This window comes from Carassius auratus, unplaced genomic scaffold (assembly GCF_003368295.1).
Source record: "Carassius auratus strain Wakin unplaced genomic scaffold, ASM336829v1 scaf_tig00024172, whole genome shotgun sequence".
In the NCBI taxonomy this organism is placed as follows: domain Eukaryota; kingdom Metazoa; phylum Chordata; class Actinopteri; order Cypriniformes; family Cyprinidae; genus Carassius; species Carassius auratus.
The window spans coordinates 37,052-59,333 of NW_020525322.1; the positions used below are offsets into that span (position 1 = coordinate 37,052).

Sequence of the window (22,282 nt, forward strand, 5' to 3'; positions counted from 1 at the left end):
TTACTGCTATGCTGATGACACTCAGCTCTACTTCTCATTCCCTCCTTACGATTCAATGATAGCTGCTCGCATCGCAACATGTTTAACAGACATTTCTCTCTGGATGACGGACCATCACCTTCAGCTCAACCTGGCTAAGACAGAACTGCTTGTGGTTTCAACAAACCCATCACTTTATAAATCTTTCACCATCAAGTTAGGCTCATCAACCATAACTCCTTCTAAAACAGCTAGTAACCTTGGAGTTATGATTGATGATAAGCTGAATTTCTCAGACCACACTGCTAAAACTGTCCGGTCCTGCAAATTCTCTTTATACACCATTAGGAATATCAGGCCCTTTCATTAAGAACATGCTCTTTGTTCAAGTCCTTTTTCTGTCCAGGCTGGACTATTGCAATGCTCTCTTGGCAGGTTTTCCAGCCAGTTCTGTCAATCCTCTACACTTAATCCCAAATTCTGATGCAAGATTACTCTTTAATGAGCTGAAAAGAATGCACGTCACACCTCTGTTCATCAATTCACACCAGCTACCAGTAGCCGGCATTAATTAATGTTTGCCTGCACCCCTTTACCTAAATTCATTACTTCAGACTTAACTTGCATTCTCTAAGTGAATAACGCATTATTGTGCATTTCAAAGAGGCACAAAATCACTTTCACTGACTTTTTCATTAACTGCATGTGTGCATGTGTGTAATTATATATATATAAAAAAAAAAAAAAACTTTCTACGTGTAGGCATTAGGCTAACCGAGAATTGTCATTAGCACTTACATATAGTTGCTCTTTTGTTCATTTTTGATTGCTTCTATTGTCCTAATTTTTCAGTTGCTTTGGATAAAAGTGTCTGCTAAATGTAAATGTAACTGCCCTTATATTATATAACACTTTTTTTATTTTTTCAGGAATTTTTTTTTCGTTTCTTAGTGCTGTCGAAAAATGTACTGTGATAAAAAAATTTTTTGTGTGTGTGTGTACTGTGTATATTTATTATGTATATATAAATACACACACATACAGTATATATTTTTTAAATATTAAAATGTATATATTTATATTCAGATAATTTATATTATATATATAAATAAATATATTCAATATATAAGCATAACATATTTTTCTTAAATATATACATGCATGAGTTTATTAATATAGGCCTATACATAATAAATATACACCCTAACCACACATATATTGTGCAGTCCTAAACAAAAACTTTTATTTTTGATGCGATTAATCGCAAGAAATAATTTGACAGCAGTACTTTTTATGTTTGTTCATTTTATGTTGTTTGTTGTTGTTATTATTCTGTTTTACGTGCTTTAAACATTGTACAGCATTGACTTATATTTGCCTTGGATCCAAAATCCAGCAGCTGGATTTGTATGAAACGCGAGTCTGCGATACCAGGATGACATAATTAAACAATTGTACACCATTTTGAATCGAGTTTTTATTTTTATTTTTTATCTAAACAAACGCAAATCTTTTACAGGTCGTTATCCAGGGTTATTACACGGCTCTGTGGAATACTTGATTCTGATTGGTCAGTCGCGACATTCCGAGGTACATTATCCGTTTATATTATATATTATATACATTATATATTATCTTTAATCAAAAATGTAAACCTACCCTCCCCCTCAAAACGAATAATGATTAGTCGTTTTGAGGGGGAGGGGAGGTTTACATTTTTGATTAAAGATAATAAGGGCACATGTATTAAAATAAATAAATAAAACGATGAAAAGCACGGATACGTTATTTATAATAAAGAGTACAGAATTCCAGTAAATAAGACAATTTTGATTTCATGCCAACTTTACAGAATTATCATTACGTAACATAATTTGTCAGGAACATTAAAATTCACAGGAACGCGGATAATTCCGTCACACTGCTCGCTCTACGTCACGTTTCATAAACATTCAGCAATTGCTACTATAAAAATAATAAGAAATAAAGTGTTTGTTGTCAAACACCACTCGTCTTCTTCCATATGCAGCAATGCTCTTCAGATGACCGGCCCAAAATAGTCTGCTAATCTTTCTGCGTGCTGTTGCAAAGATCACCACGTGCGCTTTCCTTCCCTTACAGGTCCATTTACCATAGCAGCGGCCAAGCAAATCCCCGATTGGCTGCTCAGGCGTGACGCAGGATACATTTAGGGAATTCCGTCAGCTGTGCGGCGGCGCGCTTCAAAACGCCGCGCGGGTCGAGCTGTGCGTCAAACTCTCCGCTGCGCCTCCTTTGAACGCGGTGAAACTTTTCCACCAGATCAGAGTAACGTTACGAGCTGTTTAAGAAGATGTGTCACGTGCAGCGAGGGACACAGAGAGCGCTGGCTTTCTGAATAAATCATTTAATAACCTGTGGGAACATCCTGAAGCTGAAAGTGTTTGAAATGTAAGTGACCTTCTTCAAACTCCAACTTCACACTATATATATATAACATTTGTTTTGTGTTGCTTTTACACTAAAAACACCTTAAATAGTGGGAAGTCAATATCCATGCTCACTATTGATTTGATCATGATTTGAGATAAAGGTAGAGTTCTAATAATCCATATTAAAATTTCCCATATGAGAATCCCAATGGAGAACATCTCCAGAAATGGCAGGGAACACAGAATTCTTGCTGGCCGGATCATGAACAGGAAGAAACAGAGAGGGCAAAGATGGGAAAAGTGAGCCGGTGTAATGCACAATTTTTTTTATTCTACAGTTTTTAATTATTAAAGGTCATTTAGTTCCACTGGATCGAGTCTGGGCACAATGATGGTGGTAAATTATATTATTATGGCTTTGCTTTCCTTTCAAACTGTGTGCAAATGCACAAATATTCATAGTAGTCTGAAACTGAAGGTAAACATGAACAATGCACCTTAAATAAGCCCACAATTTGTAAAATTGAAATGGGTTCATGTATGCAACGTTACCTAAAAATGAAAATGTTTTTCCTAATCTGACTAACATTAGATGATTTAGTCATTAAGTTGAGAACCGGATTAGTCTGATTCATGAATGAAACATTTCATTTGTGTTGCTCAATACAGTTTTTGAGTATCTGCCGATACTGATGTCAAATCCATACCAGGGCCGTTTTTTTTCTTCTTTTTTGTCTTAATCAGTTTAGAAAATCTACACCTTATTACCTTGCTAACTACACACCGCTCCTTAATAAATACAGAAAAAACATGACTAGGTAACACTTCACAATAAGATTGATTAGTTAACTACTATAGTTACAACACAAACTAAGAATGAACAACACTTCTACAGCATTTATTACCTTTAGTTAGTTTCAACATTTACTTATGTATTATTAAAATCAAAAGTTGTGCTTGTTAGCATTAGTTAAACAACATTAAATTGTATTGTTCGTTGTTTGTTCATGCTAGTTAATACATCAGTTAACATTAGCTATTCTAACCTTATTATAAAGTGTTACCAGTGACTGTATATACTTGACCGGATCAACAAAAATGGTTCATATCATCATAAATACCCCAAGGACAGCAAGAGTCAGTTTTCAATGAATAATGACCTAAATTTCAACATAATAATCATCACAATCACAGATCTTTTTCTGATACATTTATGGTGCTTGTGTGCTTTAAAAAAAATATCTGTTCATTATAATTGCACGAATAGCAAGAACAGATCCTAAATATTCTGAAATGAAGTCACACCGGTTTGGAATGACTAATAATGAACGGATTCTCATTTCTGTGTGAACTAGGGTCTATCCCTTTAAAATTACAAAGCATTTGCATTATCATTGTTCACATTCATAGTCTCCTATTGCATTAGTGATTTTTACCGAACTCAGGCTCTTTCTTGTACAGAGTGTAAATAATGAAAGTATGTGCTTATCTTTCTTTATCTGACGTACACCGAGCAGATACAGAGAGTCACGGTGTTCCTGGATTTACCTTATCGTGTCTCATTCCCCAGATGGATCAGTGACAGGGTCAACACACACACACACACGGCCAGCTCGAATGTCTTCCGTCTCAGTATCCACGAGCCTTGAGGCCACCCGCGGGCGACTTTAAATAGATAAACACTTGAACTTTGCAGCCATAGCGTTAGAGGAAGGTTTGTGTCACTGCACTAATATTAGTCAGCAGATCCAGACGTTCCCAGTGCTGGGAGTCGTGAGCATGGATGGGAGCTGTATTTTGTTTCGTTTGGAGTGTTGTTGAGTGTTTTTCTGTTTGTTAGAGACAGGTATGTTCTCCGATGCTTTGGAGGCCGTAGGAAGGGTGGAGGGGTTGACGCTGTCCCCTCCACAGAGTCTCCCAGACCCCGATGATGAGGTGGAACTGGGCACCGAAATAAAAAGACGAGGCAGATATCGCCATAGCTTACAAATACTCAAGCCCTTTCGGATCACGCACAAGTAAGTTCTCATATAATAATTATAAAACAATTAGCAAATCGTTCTTGCTGGTGTACAGAATGAAGAATTGACAAGTCATTTCCAACAGTATTTTAATGCTTAAAAAGTGAAAGAATCACTTGGCAGGACTTCATTAAAAAAAAACACACATACACAGTGTGTGTATATATATATATATATTGTCTGAACTGTTGATTTTATCATTTTTTTGTGTATGTCTAGATTACATAAATGTATTTTGTGATTTATAATGACAGTCATGCCACAGAACAATTTTCACAATTATGGGCGAAATCTGTGTTGTTTGCTGTCCAGCCAAATTATCTGAAACGAAACAAATGATAGTTACCCCTTTCTTTGAGGACAATAAATTTGCTTTTAGTGTCAAAATAAAGCACTGTACAAATAAAAGGTGACTTCACCTTTAATGAACCTTAAAATGAAGCTACGAGCTGCTTTTATCATCCTCCACTTAATTAATAAAAAATTGTTTATGTACATCACTGCAAATTGAACTCGCATTAAACATGACAATGAGTCGTTGACACCGTTGCTTCAAACCAAATTGTAAAAGCTTGTGTTGATAAAATAAATGTATAGTGTATTTTAAAATGTTCTCTGTTAAGTTCAGTGTGGAAAAAAAACTTAACTTACACACCTACCTCACTGCTTACACAGACCTGTTACAATGGAGCCAAAACTAACATATGCACCGAAATACTTTTGTGTGAGGTGTGAAACAGGCCTCAGGAGATGTTTGTTTCATTGCCAGTTGGACTCAAGTGACAGTCAATGAGGTCCTGATAAGAACGCTCTTATCCTTTTCTCACAGACGGCTCGATTTTTAACATGCTGACTGATAAAGAGCCGCTGAATTTTTTCACTGCTTTGTAAGAGTTCTGAGAGGGACGTGCAAACTGCTCTTCAAACACAAATGTGTGATTCATCTACTGTTTGGCCGCAGCGAGTAAAGATTTTCTCTCGTGTTCAAGGTCACGCCGTTCTCAGACATAGCACATAGCGCCTAGATGACTGATACGAGCCAAACTCTTCCATTTTCACCCCCAGACATCAGCACCCGGTGGACAATGCAGGATTTTTCTCCTTCATGACCCTGCAGTGGCTGTCCCCTCTTGCATGGAGGGCCCACAAAGAGTCCAGTCTCAAGATCGAAGACGTTTGGGGTCTGTCTTGCCACGAGGCCTCAGAAACGAACTGCCAAAGGTGAGCTACAGGTGCAAACCTTCCAATTCGTCATCAAGGATTGTCTACCGTAAAGCTGTGTTTGTCTGGGTGCAAATACCCAGTGCGCGATTTGGGGAAAATTTGGGCTGAATAGGACTGAGTGTGCATTAATAAGCACTAAACACATGTAATAGGCTGCCTGTTTCATTAAAAATGCATGCTAGAGGGCGCCCTCGCACAGAAACTCCAAATAAGCATCACAGAAGTCATAGAACTCATGACATTACAGGAAATCCCTTATATGGACAAAGTTTGCTGCAGAATAAAAAGAAGATAGGAATGCATGATTAAACATGACGCAAGTAAACACACAACGTGATAATATAGTGTTTATCTGTGTTCCTCAAACCATCTTGGATATTTTAAGTCCATAATCCAGTGCTGCTAATAGACATAGTTTTATTATAGTATAGAACGTAATTTATCTTTATTCTGTGATAAAAAAGCAACATCAGATCAGAAAATGAAGTGATTTCAAACACTTGCTTGATGCTGTGGAGTAAAATCATTCTATTAAATATTCTCTTTTGTTGGAAAACTGGTTCATAAATGCTTCTCAGTAGTTTGGGAGGATGTTTAGCGCATGTTGTCTTTTCAGATGCATGTTGTATACCTTACCCAGGTAGAACAGATACGTCTGCAAAACGTCTGTTAAAGATCGCTTCTTCTGGAAATCATCTGCTTTGTACAAACATCTGATAGATGTCACTACATTTACATATATTCTAAATCATAAACATCTTAAAGACATCTTCTAAAGGTCTTTTTGACATCTGATAGGAAATGTACTTGCAGATGTAAATGCAGACTTCAAAAAGACATCTCCGTGATGTATGTGGTCTATCAGACCATTAAGATTGTGAAAATTAATAAATGAACCGCTCTTTTTAAAATCTGACTGACATTTGTTATGACATCCCCGTCGAACATTACAATGCTCATGATAAGTAAGTAAATCCACTTCACCAGCTCATTAATCTTTAACAGCGATGCTACAGAGCTCAAAAACTAAATACTTAAGTTGGCAACATGCTAGTTTCTCCGGCACATAAACACTACTTAAATATACGTTATAGAGAAGTGAGATTTAAAATAAAAAAATCACATTCAATAATCGCGCCAAGCCAAATTGTGATTTCGGTTTGATTTTAATGAATCCTTCAGCCCTACCCTGGAGCCAAGCACAAGTTAGGAATCTGTGATATGTGCCAATGCTGAGCTGTGAACAAACAGAACTATTAGAAAACACCTCCGGTGCCAAGGTCTCACACAGTTGACGTCTTGATAACAAGGGCTGGTGTGGGAATCCCTGGAGTCACGGTGGGGAACGAATGATAGATGCTCACACAGCCCAGAGAGTTATGGCAGGTGGGTGTTATTCATAGCAAGGATTAGACATCAGAGAGAGAGCCAGTCTGCACCTTTCCTGCAGGACGGTTATGTCATTAACACGTCAGATCCCAGCCCGTGTCCTTTTCAACTAAGCCGGCTCATTAATAGAGCTCAAAGTGTTTCTCAGGGACATGGGAACATGGAAAAACAGCTATAATCTGTAACTGTGATTCGCCCACACTGCTGCAATCGATGATGGTGTGTTAAAAACAGACACCTGTATCTGCTCGTGTGTTCCTCAGTGGATCTGTAAGAAGCGGTGTCAGTTTTCAGAGTTTGACCTCAGGGTCTGTGACTCCTGTTACTGGATCCGTGTCAGAGATAGCATGGACACATTAAAGGCATGTGCACTTGTGTGTGTGAGGGGTGGAGATTTTATGGGGTCTGGACACTTTGTTTCTTTGTTTTTAAATAAGATACAGTTCACCCTTGTGAAAGATAAAAGCTGTGAGTGGATTTGGTCTTTCAGATTGATTGTTCATTCTGAGAGTGAATTTCTATGTTTTCAATGAGACTCTCCCTGAATGCTTCAAGATTGAAGATAATTGCATTACAATATTTATGAGAATTTGAACATCATTTATGATTTATAATAAATGTGTGGATGTTTTGGCTGCTGCTAAATGTGCGCCCGAAACAAGTTTTACTACCCGAAGACCCTTGAGTTTAAAATACCCCACATTTATTAATTTAGATGTGAGGGCAGGGATTATATCCAGTCAACTTGCAAAAAGACCCAACAAGGAGCAGAGGCATTTTATACTAAATTAAATGTATGCATTAAGCAGACACTTTTATCCAAAGTGACTTACAGTGCATTCAGGCTCTCAATTTTTACCTATCATGTGTTCCCGGGGATTCGTACCCCCAACCTTGCGCTTGATAACGCAGTGCTCTACCAATTGAGCTACAGGAACACTATATCATTATATCATTCAGAAGTGGTTCAGACATGACATGCATTATGAGCTGAGGTCATTTTATTATGTGAGAAGGAAGAAACAGTGAGAGTGATATAAAATAGAGTTGTGAAACCAAAACAGCTATGTAGAAAATGGGAAATTATACATTTCAGCATCATCATCCAGAAACAGTCGAGCACAGAATCCTGCTATTAGCCAATCAGAATCAAGCGTGGCAGAGAGCTGTCTAATAAAGTGACAAATGCATTTGTGATATTGCACATTTAATTTTGGTTAGGTCTAACAATTTAGCCAGTATTAATTTAATTTCTTAAAGTTGCAATGAATTGGAAGTGGCGGACAGTGAATACAGTCATTATTTTAGCTTTCTTTCTGTTGTTCTTTGGCGATGCATGGTTCAGACTGGAGTGGCTGTGGCACGAGGAGCTCAAGCAGCGAGGGAAGGACACGGCGTCTCTGTCTCGGGTGTTCTGGAGGTTCTGTCAGACCCGGATGCTGGTGGCCATCTTCTCTCTGCTCATCACCATGGTGGCTGGATTTGTTGGACCTGTAAGTTGTTGGGTTGCATTCTGACCTTTGTCCTGTTTCCCTTATCTAGACAACAGGAGAATGTTTTAGAAATAGTTTTTTTTTTTTTTTCTCATGCCATCTGTGACCCCAGAGCACAAAACCAGTTTTAAGTCTCTGGGGTATATTTGTAGCAATAGCAAAAAAAAAAAAAAAAGACATTGCATGGGTCAAAATTACCGATTTTTCTTTTATGCCAAAAATCGAAAGATTATGTTCCATGAAGATATTTAGTAAATTTCCTACCATAAATATATCAAAACTTAATTTTTAATCAGTAATATGCATTGCTAAAAACTTCATTTGGACAACTTTAAAGGCAATTTTCTCAGTATTTAGATTTTTTTGCACCCTCAGATTCCAGATTTTCCAAGAGTTGCATCTCTATATCAAAATATTATTTGATCCTAATAAACCTTACATTAATGGAAAGATTATTTATTCAGCTTTCAGATGATGCATAAATCTAAATTCCGAAGAAGTATACACTTAAGACTGGTTTTGTGCTCCAGGGTCACACTTTTCATAATGACCACAGACTTACAAGAACCAAAATGACAAAAAGCATTATTTAAGTGTGTGTATTATATTTACTAATCTATAATTACTATATTAACTTACTATAACTACTCTAGATAGGTTATACCCTATTTGCAAACTCTAAATGAAAATTGAGATTTTCCATTCCTTCTCTTACTTCAGACTAGGATTAATCCACAGTATTGTGGCATGTTTCTGGATTTTCCGTGCATGGTCCATGCTATTCATATTATTCACGTTATTGCCTACTGCTTTATTTCTGTTGCCAAATGAGCTTAGATCTTTATTCAGCAAGAGTGATTTAGTTTGGATTAAAAAAAAACAAACACATTTTTGATCTTATTAGTTTCACTATGAGGGGATTTATTTTGGTGTAGCTGGGAGTTTCTTACTGAAATGCTGTTGGGAACGCAGCTGTTAATTTTATTTCCCCACACAAGTTCGCACATGCCCCTGACAGCACTCGCTTAATAGCATTATCAGGGATTACATGTTACAAAATAGCACACTTATTTCCCTGCGTTGATTTGCTTAGTGTTGCATGGGTCAGCCATTGTCTCAGCAGCTCGTGCATTTATTTGCTGTACATTTAAGTGCTATTTTAAAGGCAGAAATTAAAATACTATAACAATTTAAATTAAGTGTTTTATTATTTGAATGTGTTTTAAATTGTATTTTATGTGTGTGTGACGGCAAAGCTTGGATGATCAAGAAATATTTCTTATTATTATCAATGATATGTTTTGTTTTTCAGTACTCCCTGATGAGTAGAGAGAGCAACAACAGCATTTATTTAAAATAATTATTTTATAAATGTCTTTTAGCATCACTTTTAATCAATTTAATGGGCCCTTACTGAATAAAACTATTTATCGTTTTTAAAAATACGTATTTGGTCAGAGGCTTAAGAACATTTTAAAAGTGAGGATGAAAAGTTTTTTTCAGTTTCATTTCTTTTAAATAAATTTTTTCAGAACAGAATTTATTTAAAATATATATTTTGTATAAATTTAGTTTACCATCATAAAAAAAAAAATTAATTGTCCTTCCTGAATTATTATTATTATTTTTATTTTTTTTATGAAACGTATTTGAAACCATCATTTAAAACAAATTACGTGTCCTTCCTGAATAAAAATATTTTTTTTTTTTTTTTTTTTTTTTTTTTTTATGAAACGTATTTGGTCAGAGGCATAAGATCAATTTGAAAAGTGATTGAATACAAAAAATTCATTATTTTTTAATGAATAGAGAGAATAGCATTTATATAAAATATATCACTTTTATAAATCCCTTTACCGTCACTTTTAAACAACTTAATGTGTCTTTACAGAATAAAAAGACTGATCTTTTTCAGAAAAAACTAAACAATTGTCAGAGTCATAAGATCAATTTGAAAAGTGAGTGAGGAAGAAAAACTTATTTTTTTTTCCTTTTCTGTCAAGTTTTTATGACCTATGAGCATCCAGGACCAGATCTGCCCGATAATTAGAATGAGAATATTTTGAAACAGAGTCAAAGACTTGTGAGAGTTGATCTCACGACCCCAGCGCAAGTCAGAGGATGTTCTGATGCCATTAAACCTCAAAGCTCGTGTAATTTTTATCCTGTTAAAAAAAAACTCTTTGTGCAGCTGTGTCCTCCCTCAGCATCATCCAGGCTGTGTGCTGTTGTTGTCAGGCTCTGCTGATCCGAGCCCTGCTGGAGTACTCTCAGTGTGCAGAGGTGAAGCTGCTGTACGGCTTGGCTCTGGTCGCTGGGATTTTCCTCATGGAGCTGACACGTTCCTGGTCTCTGGCTTTCATGTGGGCTGTCAACTACCGCACGGCTGCACGCCTCCGGGGAGCCGCGCTCACTTTCGCCTTCCAGAAGATCCTGCGTCTGCGCAGCACTAAAGACATCAGCACTGGAGAGGTGACCTGTGTGTTAATACTCTAAACTGTTCATTAGGAGCAGTTTTGCACTTTTGTAAACAAGCTTCGATTGGCTTCTCGGGTCATGCCTTATTTACTTAGAGTAACGTCTTCATGGGCGAGTTTAAGCCCACTCTTTATGATCAATTTGGGCTTGTGTTTGTGAGTGCCAGCGCTGATGTTTAAGTTTCGATGATGACTCTTTCAGCTTGTAAACATCTGCTCCAGTGATGGACAGCGTCTGTACGAGGCCGTCTCGGTGGGCTGTCTGCTGGCCGGAGGGCCTCTCGTTGGGATTTTGGGTCTGTCATACACCGTCTATTTCTTTGGACCGACTGCACTCGTGGGATCGGCCATTTTTGTCATCTTCTATCCCACCATGGTGAGATAAGCACATCTAATATTTTTGTTAATATGAAGAATATTCATCCACCCAAATTTTTTCTCGCATGTGACTTGTGACGTTTCTCAAAAGACATTGAGAAAAGATTTATTTTGATCTGAGACATGTATGTGGCAATAAGTGTGATATTATGCAATTGTGTTTTGTAATGTGACTTCAGTTTCAAATAGTAATGTCAGAATTCATGTGATTTCTAGGACAATCGCCCATAAATGCGTGAATTGAATCATTGGCATGAAAAATTTACTTATTTATGATTTGCATAGAATATTCCATTTTATATGTGCGTGTGTGTGTGTGTGTGTGAGAGTGTGTGCAACCCTAGCTTAAACCAGCCTTAACTTGATTTAAAACCAGCCTGACTAGACCTAGGGACCTGGCTAGACCAGACACCAACTTTTTGTGTTTTTTAATGTAATTTTTTCTGCCATTCTGGCAGAGGATGAATATGCATTTTCAGTAAGCCCGTCTGCTGTTTTTGTTCAGATCACTGCGAAAATCTAAACGAAACATAGCAGGGATTTTTCTTTTATCTGTAAGCATAGTATTTACCACAAGCACTTCTAATGACTCAAACCTGTGTCCTGTTTTCTGAGTAACATTAAGTATATCTCTATATATTTTTTCGACGACGCCACCATGACCAATCAGACAGGGCTTATGCTTATAACAGTAGCCTGGCGGATTATACGCTTTAAAACCAAAATAATAATTTAAGCTAGGTTTCCGTAAGGCAGATATGATTTCGCCTTGAATTTGGTAACACTTTAGATTAGTGAGCACATTGTATTCACTATCAACTAAAAGTTTTTTCCTTATTAAACTCCTGATTTGTTGTTTATTGGCAATAAGTATAAGGTAGTCGTTGTAGTAATTATTTTTAGGTTTTGGGTAGGGTTAAAGGATCTAGAATATGGTCATTTATTAATATGTGCTTTATAAGTACTAGTAAAACAGCCAGTGTGCTAGTAATATGCATGCTATAACTAGTGAATAGTGTTCCCTAATCTAAATTGTTACCTAAAATTGATACTTTTAAGTACAAATGCTTGCCTCGGTCAGTTTTACTCATGGGGTTTCCCTTTGAGGCAGAACACACTATAGCGTTGTGTCTGAGTGTGCTTCACATTTGAATTATTTCCTGCAGATGCTGGCTTCCCGCTTGACAGCATATTTCCGTAAAAGGTGTGTGGCTGTTACAGACCGGCGCGTCCGGCTGATGAACGAGATCCTGGGCTGTATTAAGTTCATTAAGATGTACTGCTGGGAGACGGCGTTTGCCAGCAACATCCAAAGTAAGACAGCACTACAACCACTCAAACAGCAGCACTGACTCAGCCAAACAGGAAGTGAGCGTATAATGATGATGCGTAGATGTCATAGTTTCCATGGAGATCAAAGGATCATCTCTGTGGCTTTGCATTGCATTTAAAGGAACAATCTCAAGTTTCCTAATCCGCTGTCTTGGCTCTGTCCTTCCTCATTCGTCCGTCGCTGAAATGTCCCGATAGTCCCTGAGCTTTCAAATTAACTTACAAAGCATTTAGCGCTCTTTCTTTCATAATACCTTTGGACAGCTTGACTTTGTTGAATGTTAAATAAGTACAATTTAGGGATGTGGTTCTATACTACCATTCAATAATTGTTTTTAATCAATTAATGCTTAAATTCAGCAAGGGCAAATTAAATTGATCGGACACGACAGTAAAGATATTTAGAATGTTACAAAGAGTTCCATTTCAAATAAATGTTGTTCTTTTTAACATTCTATTCATCAAAGAATTCTGAAAATAAATGTATCAATGTCTCCACAAAAAAATACTGTTTTTAACATTGATAATTAGGAGTTTATTTTGCACCAAATCAGCATGTTATAAATAAATGCAACCTTGGAGGTGCTTTCAAACACATTAAAAAAATCTGTAACACTTTACAGTAAAGTTCCATTTGTTAACATTACTTAGCTACATTAGTTAACATAAACTAATAATGAAAATTACTTCTAAAGCATTTATTTATCTTAGTCAATGGTGATTCCAACATTTACTATTGCATTATGAAAATAAAAAGGTTGATTTAACATGGACTAACAATGAACAGGTATATTTTTATTAACTAACATTAAAAAAGTTGAATTAATAATATAGCAAATGTGTTGCTCATTGTTAGTTAATGCTAGTTGATGCATTAAATATAGTTACCAAATAGAACCTCATAGTAAAATCTTACCAACCCCAGAATTTGAATGGAAGAGTTTCCTCATAGTACTTAAATCACCCTTAAAAATATAGGACGTTCATTGCATAGGAAGCAGAATATAAAATCTAGTGCAGTAATCATGATGATATAAACCAACGTTTTGATCAGTATATTTATTCATCAGTTTTTAATTCAAAACCACTTTTGCTTGAAAAAGGCGCTTGAACTATCCTTTCTTTAACGTCATAGGAAATATCTAACCAAGTACCATGTAAGTTGTGTCTTAAATGTTAAAAAACTTTTAGTATGCTGTGTATATGGAGAAAACTGATAATTTAACCCTTTTAACTGGGATGCGCTACTCCAGTTATCTATTTTATGTAGCTTAGCAGTAAATTAGCAGTAAATCTTCTGTTTATACCTTTTTTTGCATGCACTTATAAATAAAATATCACAAGCTGCATGGATCAACATCTTCTAAATATGAATTATGTAGATCAAGCAAAGTTTTCAGAGATAACGTCCAGCGCTTCTGGTTGTTTAGACCAGCAGAAAAACGCTTTGGCTGTAAGCCACAGAGCAGCGCTGAATTAATGTGCCAGCTTGCGGCCAGTCGGGAGCCAAATATTAGTGCAGCAGAGGGAGAGGAAATGAGACACTTGGACACCAGCCAGTGTCTCAGCATCACATCTACTGCAACATCCCATTAATGATTATGATCTCTCTTCCATTACTGTTGCACTTCTCAGTGTAGCTGCCGGATTGAACATAGTAAGGCTCCTGTAAATTGGAAACTGTGTTGTAGGATGGAAACACAATTCACACAGCAGGTTTTCCGTCTTATTTCGAGTGCTAAATATGTTTCTGTTCATGCATAGTTACGTTTTAAATGAGAATAACTAATACGTTATAAAAGTTGCACGCTTAAATCTTCAGAAGTCATTTTGAATTACATTTTGAAAGCGTTGTCTATAATTCAGCCGGGATGCTGACGTATAGAGTGATTAAATAAATGACATTCATCAATTAAATGTTTTGCAAATTTGTAAAGTTGATAATTCAAATGAAAAATGCAAAATAGAAATGAACCATGAATGTGTTATATAAAGTGGTCCACATAAAGTTTTCTGAATGCTTCTGGTCACAGGGTTTTTTTCTAGATTGATGCCGTGGCTTTTAAGGTCGGGTTGAATCTGTGGTTTCTGATTTTTTTTCGCTTGCTGGATTCTATGGCTGCAATATGCTGTGTTGTCCTGGCAGAACGCATATTTCAATGTAAAATAACTGACTGGAGCGTTGTTTTTCAGAGAAACAAGTGTGAACTTGGTATGTTTCCTCGCACAAACAAATCTGCAAAAAAATTTACATATAGCACCTTTTGTTAAAAACTAGTCTGACCAGTTAGATTATGTTTACCATGTTGTAATCTGTCTTACTTTTCAGATTCATATTAGGCAAGACTTAATGAACAACTGGATGACTAACTTGTAAGACTAGTCTTAATTATTTCATGCAACTGGCCCCCGGGACATTTAGAGACTCTCACCTGTGGACATAGTGATTGAACATGAGTCCTGTGTGTGTCTCCAGGGGTCCGGTCTGAAGAGAGGAGGGTCCTGGAGCGAGCGGGCTGTGTTCAGAGCCTGACGGTGGGTGTAGCTCCAGTGGTGGTGGTGATAGCCAGCGTGTGCACCTTCACTCTTCACATGGCTCTGGGCTATGATCTCACCGCAGCACAGGTAAAGCCATGCTAGTGCTGTTTGCTTTCTGCCTGAGGCTCGTAAACAACTGCAAGCTCGAACTCACAGAGACCTGTTTTAATTTCTGTCACACCTTGCAGGCCTTCACCGTCGTTGCTGTTTTCAACTCCATGACCTTTGCTCTAAAGGTCACGCCTTTGGCGGTGCGTGCTTTATCCGAAGGCTCCGTGGCCGTGAAAAGATTTCAGGTCAAAAACACACCCACATCCACAAATCAACCAAAAACTACTGTTCTGACATTATTTTCTAACCGTCATGTTTTTTAGTAGAGTGCAAAAGGAGAAAGTCTGAAGAATGTCCATGCAGCTCTTTTCCAATATAGCGAGCAAATGGGGAGTGGGACTCCAAAAATGACAAAAAGCACCATAAATGCATCATAAAAGTGGTCCTCGTATAGGTTTCCTGTAGCTGTGCCATAGTATAACACCAAAAATCTATAACCCTAGTCCTCTAAATAAGCAAAGGGCCTATTAGTATAATTCAGTTTTCTGGACAAAGGTCATCTTTCATGTGTTAAATCATTACTGATTTTTATAAAGTACATTTATAAAAGTAATTTTACATTTATATACGTATATTTTTAGTAATATTTCAAGATGAACATTTACTGAGATCTTATTAAAGATATCACAATATGCTGATGATGATCTGACTTATCAAAACTTGCAAACAAAAGCTATGCCCCGCCTCCGGTTCTTCTGATTGGTCCACTGTTTTGGAACTGACATTGATGAGTGGAACTGACTGTAGTAGTTAAATTTTGTATAACTTGTCTGTCCAGTGCATTTACATAGCAATAAAATGGAAAAATAGTGCACTGGAATTGAAAAACTAGTTCTGTGTGAACGGCCCCTTACTCACACTCAAGTGGTTTCAATCCAGTTTGAGTTTCTTTTATCTATCGAACATAAAATAACATATATTGAAGAATGTTGTTGAACAGGCCGTTAATAATCCCCATTGACTTCAATGCAATTGTTTTTTCGAGACAACGAGAACCATAAACAGTCCCAGTCCTCATTCACTTTTATTATAATTAAGATATGCATATTCTGCAGTATGTCTCCTTATGTGTTCACAGAAAGTCATTCGTGATTGTAATAACAGCATGGAGAGTAAATGATGACAGACTTAACGTGAGAACCTTCACATCAAAGTGTTTACCAAACAAGTTTGGGATTCCCAGATTTAAAGCGATAGTTCACCCTCATGTTGTGTTTCAGACCTTGTATTAGTTTATTTCCTCTGTTGAACACCAAAATAATGGTGGAAACCATTCAGGACCCCTCTGACTTCCAAAGTATGAAAAAATAATATTATGGAAGTCAATGGGGACTTGCAACTGTTGGTTTTGGAACAACATGTGGGTGAGTAAATGAAGGCAATTTCTGGGTGAACCGTCCCTTTAATGCCTCTTATTGTGCCCACAGAAGCTCTTCTTGATGGAGGACAGGGAGCTGATCTCAAGCAAAACGGAAGATCCCTATAATGCGGTGGAGTTTAAAGACGCCACACTGGCCTGGGAGAAGACCTGTGGCTTGCCAAAAAAAAGACGAGGGCAGCAAAAAAGAGGAGGTATGAAGAGAGTCCTAAAGAGGGAGAAACTGAGCTTGTACATCACCACAGAGAACAGCAAAGAGGAGAGCGAGGAAGCCAACGCAGAGCACCTCCTCACACACATGGAGCAGGAGAGCCCACAGAGCACCATCTCCTCCACACAGAGCATCCGACCCCCGCTGCACAAAACCCTGCACCGCATACACCTCTGCATCCGGAAGGTACTGCCATACATTATTACCAGTCCATGTGTGGATTTACTGATTACAGTGTCAACGATCAGATGCGTTTTCAACATCTCTCTTCATATATTCAGAAAAAAACTAGGTTTTCATGGGAAGCCCAAGTGTTGCATGCAGCAAACAGTTCATGAATACAGTATTTATGAACGGAACGTATCTGTGATGTAATTTGCTGGCCTGTTTTCTGCGCTGTACACCCAGGGGTCACTGCTTGGGGTTTGTGGAGGAGTCGGCAGTGGAAAGAGCTCGCTGCTATCTGCTCTACTGGGACAGGTAAGGAATTACATGCACTACTGTTCACAAGATTGGGGTCAGAGGGAATGCTGTGTGTTTTGTTTGTGTGTTTGTTTGAAGAAACAAAGCAAGAAGGATATCGATACTTACATCCAGCAAGGATGCATTGCATTGGTCAAAAATGACAGTAAAATCATTTAAAAGTTTTTAGATAACTTTTTTTTTTTTTTTTTAAAAGCTGCACTTTTGAATTTCTAATGATCGAATAATCCTTAAAAAAAAAAAAAGTTATTTCAGCTTTTTTCCAATTAACAAAACGTTTTAAATAGTTAACAGTAAAACTTCTGGTAAATGGCAGATTAAAATTATATTCTGTTATTTCTGAATTTATAATTATATATATATATATATATATGTATGTATGTATGTATGTATGTATGTATGTATGTACACATATGTAAACTAATTGGGAACTTCTTATTGTGAATCATTTGAGTCAGTTCGGGAGTTCGGAGTGGGATCGCAAATCATTTGAGTCAGTTCGAGAGTTCGGAGTGCGAATCATTTTAATCAGTTTGGGAGCACGGAGCGGGATCGCGAATCATTTGAGTCAGTTTGGGGATCGCAAATCATTTGAATCAGTTCGGGAGTTCGTAGCGGATTCGCGAATCATTTGAGTCAGTTCGGGAGTTCGGAGCGCGATTCATTTTGATCAGTTCGGGAGCTCGGAGCAGGATCGCTAATCATTTGAGTCAGTTTGGGGATCGCGAATCATTTGAATCAGTTTGGGAGTTCGTTTTGGGTTCGCGAATCATTTGAGTCAGTTGGAGAGTTCGGAGCGCGAATCATTTTAATCAGTTCGGGAGCACGGAGCGGGATCGCGAATCAGTCAGTTTGGGGATCGCGAATCATTTTAATCAGTTCGGGAGCTCGGAGCGGGATCGCGAATCATTTGAGTCAGTTTGGGGATCGCGAATCATTTGAATCAGTTTGGGAGTTTGTTTCGGGTTCACGAATCATTTGAGTCAGTTCGGGAGTTCGGAGCGCAAATCATTTTAATCAGTTCGGGAGCTCGGAGCGGGATCGCGAATCATTTCAGTCATTTTGGGGATCGCGAATCATATCAGTTTTTTTTTTAAATATCAAGCAGTTGAACTGTTTTCAACATGAATAATAATTGAAATGTTTGTAAAACAGCAGAGAAAATTCTGAACATTCAGTTTTGATCACAGCAATAAATTACATTTTAAATTTGATTCATATAGAAAATGGTTTTAAATTATAATAATATTATTATTTCATAATATTCCTGTTTTTATTTTATTTGTTGTAAGCATAACAGACTTGTTTATAAAAAAAAAAAAAAACTATTGCAACCATAGTCTTTCAATGGTTAAAGCTTTTATCTATGCAAAAAATGCTCTTTTTTATGTATTTATATATTTAAGGCTGTAATCACGAAAGACATAGAAGTTAAAATCATCAATGAATAATGTCTTAACTTTCAGTCTGTTTTTTCACAAAAAAAGTTACCGTTTGACTTTGGAAGACTTGCATACAAGTCATATGCTACAGTGTTACAGTATTTGTTGTCTTTGGAGCTTGACAGCTGTTGTTTTACAGAAAGGATGAGTGTTTCTCTTTATGAGTTCCACTGAGAGAATAACAGCATATGGGTTTGGCATGAAATTAGTGTAAATAATGAAAAACCTTGATTTTTTTATAACCACCCCTTTAACCATCATAAAGGAGCCTGGACATAAAGCAGCTGGTGCTCTCAGCAGATGTAAAGGTCTGATTCTCCTCCTTCTGTCTAGATGACCCTTCTTAGCGGCTCAGTGGCTGTAAACGGAGACTTCGCATATGTTGCTCAACAGGCCTGGATCCTCAACGATTCCCTCCGGGAGAACATCCTGTTCGGAAAAAGATACATTGAGGAGAAGTAGGGAGCGTATTCATGCATAAATGAGTTCTGCATAAAAATGACTTTAGCCTTTCTTTGAAAACTAAACTAGTTTTGTGCTCATCTCTCACAAGGTACAACGCAGTTCTGGAAGCCTGCTGTTTATTTCCTGATATTATTGAGCTGCCATATGGTGATATGACTGAGGTATCTGCATTATAACACTCATAATATGTGACTAGTTTTAAGGCGCTGGGGTGTATTTGTGGCAATAGCCAGCAATACATAGTACGAGTCAAAATTATCTATTTTTCTTTTATGCCAAAAATCATTTAGATATTAAGTAAAGATCATGTTCCATGAAGATATTATATAAATTTCATATCATAAATAAATCAAAACTTAATTTCTAACTAGTAATATGCATTGCTAAGAATTCACTTGGAGAACTTTAAAGGTGATTTTCTCAATATTTCGATTTTTTTGCATCCTCAGATACCATATTTTCAAATAGTTGCATCTCTGCCAAATATTGTCTGATCCTAACAAACCATGCATCAATGGAAAGATTATTTTATATGGCTTTGTGCTCCAGGGTCACCTATAATCTCTGACCTCGACAAACACAATCAAAGCACAAGGTCTTTCAAATCTCACTCGTATGCTATCTCTGTTTAAAAAAACCACAGTGTGATGATTACTGTGTCTGAAGTGAATGATCTGCTGTAGATAGGAGAGAGAGGAGCTAACCTGAGCGGCGGCCAGCGGCAGAGAGTGAGTCTGGCTCGAGCGCTGTACAGCGAGAGACCCGTCCTTCTGCTCGATGACCCCCTGAGTGCCGTCGACGCTCGTGTGGGATCACACATATTCCACAGCGCCATCCGCCGCATGGCCAAGAGCAGGACCGTCATCTTTGTCACGCACCAGCTACAGGCAAGAGGCTATGAATGCATTTGATGTAGTGCACAGACACAGCACAGACTGGGACAGGGGACACTGTACTGTACACATCCATTACAGTCTGTGGATTGAATACGGTTTGCACGAGATGAGCCATGTTTTATAGCAAAGGCTTGTTGTTAGCAGTCCCTTCAGCCATGACTATAACACAGCATGGCTTTAAATGCTTTAATGCACCTACAAAATCTTCTAAAAACTGTAGGCCAATACGCCAAATACACATTTAATGTTATAATGTTTAATTATTTTTGTAGTTGTTATATTAACATTTATTATATTATAAGACTTTATTATACTTTATAAGCTTGTATTTTCATTTTGGTTTAAGTTTTAGTAATTTTGTCACTTGCTTTTGTCTTTTTTATCTATTTTTTTATTATTATTATTATTTCACTTTTAGCAATTTTTGTACTTCAGCTTCAACTTAATTTGCCCCTTTAATTTTCATCAAATCATTTGAATCAGTTCGGGAGTTGGTAGCGTGTTTGTGAATCATTTGAGTCAGTTCGGGAGTTCGGAGCGCGAATCATTTTAATCAGTTCGGGAGTTCGTAGCGGGTTCGTGAATCATTTGAGTCAGTTCGGGAGTTCGTAGCGGGATCGCGAATCATTTGAGTCAGTTTTGGGGATCGCGAATCATTTGAATCAGTTCGGGAGTCGTAGCGGGATCGCGAATCATTTGAGTCAGTTCGGGAGTTCGTAGCGGGTTCGTGAATCATTTGTGTCAGTTCGGCAGTTCGTAGCGGGATCGCGAATCATTTGAGTCAGTTTGGGGATCGCGAATCATTTGAATCAGTTCGGGAGTGCGTAGCGGGTTCGCGAATCATTTGAGTCAGTTCGGGAGTTCGGAGCGCGAATCATTTGAATCAGTTCGGGAGTGCGTAGCGGGTTCGCGAATCATTTGAGTCAGTTCGGGAGTTCGGAGCGCGAATCATTTGAATCAGTTCGGGAGCTCGTAGCGGGTTCGCGAATCATTTGAGTCAATTCGGGAGTTCGGAGCGCGAGTCATTTTAATCAGTTTGGGAGTTCGTAGCGGGATCGCGAATCATTTTAGTCAGTTTGGGGATCGCCAATATATATATAAAAGTATATATTTATATTTTAAAAAAAATATTTGGCATTACATAGATAGATAATCTAAAAAAGAAAAAGTTGAGGAAATGTTAAAAAAAAAAATCCAAAAGCACTATTTAAAATATAAATAATGAAATATATCCAATAATTACTGTTACTGATTAAGAAAAAAATCTTAATTGAAAAAAAATGCATTACTGATGGCAGGTCATGCATCTCTTTAAATGAGCAAATGACATTTCTGGGTTAATGTAACATAAGGTCTCCTGCTGTACTTTCTGACACTCTTCTGTCCTTTCCTCGGGGTGTGTTTAATCTGCAGTTCTTGCCTGAGTGTGATGAGGTGGTGTTAATGAAGGACGGTCAGATAGCAGAGCACGGCTCACACGTCCAGCTGATGGAGAAAGGCCGAGACTACGCTGCCCTTTTCAACAGCGTGCAGCAAGAGGTGCGATACGCTGCCCGATGGGAAAACACCAGGGTCGCAGGGTCAAAAAACATCCTACATGTCCCACTGCAAAATTCATGAACCACGGGCTGCACAGCCATTTGTTGTGGATTTGAAATGTTAATTCATGCCGTGCTTTTGTAATTTACACGTGCATTGATCTGTAGGAGTAACTGTCGAGGGACATTGTCACTGATCTCTGTTTTAATGACCCAGCAGCCTTTGTTCTGGCTGATTTAATCAGTTGCGGGTTGCTCTTTACCAGGTCTCGCTCATTCTCTTTCTCTTCATCCTTCATCCAGAACCTAGTGAGAAAAAACCTAAAAAACAAGCCGGGGGTCGAGGACGAGAGCAGCCCGCAGTCCCTTCATGTCAGCCCTGCAGCCAAACCTCAAACTGAGAGCAAGAAAGGAGGTGAGGATGGTTTAGTCCATGCTACCCAAAAAAAACAAGCAAACAATAAACATTAAAAATGATAGAATGAGTATTTTTTGTACATGTTCAGATTGTCATGT

At 37.7% G+C, this 22,282-nt stretch overlaps 1 protein-coding gene across 1 annotated transcript in view; it reads left to right on the top strand.

Moving 5' to 3' along the window:
- Window positions 1-2,210: 2,210 nt before the first annotated feature.
- LOC113078075 (multidrug resistance-associated protein 5) overlaps window positions 2,211-22,282 on the top strand; it is a 33,598-nt gene continuing 13,526 nt past the window's right edge. Inside the window, exons 1-16 of the mRNA XM_026250365.1 lie at window positions 2,211-2,409; window positions 4,231-4,408; window positions 5,477-5,632; window positions 8,370-8,517; window positions 10,756-10,989; window positions 11,197-11,370; window positions 12,539-12,686; window positions 15,181-15,329; window positions 15,431-15,538; window positions 16,781-17,128; window positions 17,351-17,422; window positions 19,201-19,325; window positions 19,421-19,493; window positions 20,016-20,219; window positions 21,642-21,767; window positions 22,070-22,181. Of these exons, the coding sequence (XP_026106150.1) occupies window positions 4,239-4,408; window positions 5,477-5,632; window positions 8,370-8,517; window positions 10,756-10,989; window positions 11,197-11,370; window positions 12,539-12,686; window positions 15,181-15,329; window positions 15,431-15,538; window positions 16,781-17,128; window positions 17,351-17,422; window positions 19,201-19,325; window positions 19,421-19,493; window positions 20,016-20,219; window positions 21,642-21,767; window positions 22,070-22,181 (2,347 nt within the window). The 5' untranslated portion in view covers window positions 2,211-2,409; window positions 4,231-4,238. The remainder of the gene's footprint in view (window positions 2,410-4,230; window positions 4,409-5,476; window positions 5,633-8,369; window positions 8,518-10,755; window positions 10,990-11,196; window positions 11,371-12,538; window positions 12,687-15,180; window positions 15,330-15,430; window positions 15,539-16,780; window positions 17,129-17,350; window positions 17,423-19,200; window positions 19,326-19,420; window positions 19,494-20,015; window positions 20,220-21,641; window positions 21,768-22,069; window positions 22,182-22,282) is intronic.